At 47.0% G+C, this 1,388-nt stretch overlaps 1 protein-coding gene across 1 annotated transcript in view; it reads right to left on the bottom strand.

Moving 5' to 3' along the window:
• LOC119417392 (IQ motif and SEC7 domain-containing protein 2-like) overlaps positions 1-1,388 on the bottom strand; it is a 22,770-nt gene that overhangs the window by 6,507 nt on the left and 14,875 nt on the right. Inside the window, exons 5-6 of the mRNA XM_037684594.1 lie at positions 708-736; positions 407-568 (exon numbers count right to left, since the gene is read on the bottom strand). Coding sequence (XP_037540522.1) covers positions 407-568; positions 708-736 — 191 coding nt within the window. The remainder of the gene's footprint in view (positions 1-406; positions 569-707; positions 737-1,388) is intronic.

The raw sequence follows: 1,388 nt of genomic DNA, 5'->3' as shown, positions 1-1,388 counted from the left end.
CGCTCAGCGTCCACTCTTCATGTTTCAGCAGTCGTTCAGCGCTCAGCGTCCTCTCTTCATGTTTCTACCCCGTCTACATCCTAAACCCAAATTCTTGTTGTGGACGCCCTGATCAGGGGGCGGAGCTAAAAGTAGGAGAACACTGAGCCTCCATATTAGGAAGGTTTTCTTCATGTTCCTGTTAGTTTTGGTATCGTTGCACGAACAAGGACTTCTGTCATGATCTGTTTGTTAGGACGGTGACGTCTGGATCATCTGACGGGAGACGAACACTGGAAATCAGCTGATGCCTGCAGCTGGGAGCATTTAGCTTTTTCTTGTCTTCTCAAATGTTCATGAACGTGCACGGTCCCTGTTGACCAAATAAACACATGAAAAGGAGCAGTGCTGTGACAGGAACACCTACACTCCACCCGGTACTTCTCCATCTCCTGGACCTCGGCGATGCTCTCTCGCAGGTCGGAGGTGAAGCGAGCTCGGTCCTGCTGGCTCGGAGCCGTGAAGACGATCAACACCTTCCTCTCTCCTCCTGGGTTCGCAGACGTCAGGCGAATACCCTGAGGGTAGTCTGACAAACAGAAACACAAACCGTTTGTTCCGGAGAGCCCTCAGGACCTCTGTGAGAAGAGTCTGATGGTGGAGACGTCTCTTCTTCATGAGCTGTCTACAAGAAAAGGTCCTGACAATGAAACATCAACAATCTTTACCATGCTCACAAAGACTTCCATTAGCCCCGCTGCAAAAAGCAGAAGCAGGTCAGCTGTGAAGCAAACCAAAGATGAACTGCGCAGATTTCTAACGTGCACCAACTGAAGGGCTACTGACAACCAGGGGCGATTCTAGAATCTGACTGTTAGGGGTGCTCAGCCCCCAGTGCTCACAGTGGCTCTAGGCTTGAACAACGTGGTGGCCATTGACGTCATAAGCATTCATAATGTGGGTGGGGACTGGTGGGGGTGGGGGGGTGTTAAACATCTACGTTTACCTCCATAATAAATACTTGCTTCAGTAACTATTTTAGAGAGCAGGGCACAGTAGCGCTAAGCTAGTGGCGTGCAATACAGACACGCTAGCTAAGATGCTACAGATGTAGCTCTCAGCTTTACATTGCATAACAAACACTTTGTACAAAACCAGTTTAGTGTTAACGATCACAACAACGACTAATGCAACCAGAAGTTGCAACATAGCTACATCTACATACAGAACACACAAAACAAAGTAAAAGCAGCTTTAAGTATTAAGCTTTATTTTAACCATTAAGCATACCTGCGTACAGATGGACATGTGGTATCCAGCTGCTCATGAGGTCGGTCGCAGGGTTTTTATTATCTTTTACATTTTTCCAAACTCAGTTTAGGTTTTGGAAATTGAATAAACTGTTTTTC

This window comes from Nematolebias whitei, chromosome 11, assembly GCF_014905685.2.
Source record: "Nematolebias whitei isolate Nwh7 chromosome 11, NemWhi1, whole genome shotgun sequence".
NCBI lineage: Eukaryota > Metazoa > Chordata > Actinopteri > Cyprinodontiformes > Rivulidae > Nematolebias > Nematolebias whitei.
The sequence above is the reverse complement of the archived record's forward strand: the minus strand, read 5'-3'. Positions and strand labels throughout refer to the sequence as shown.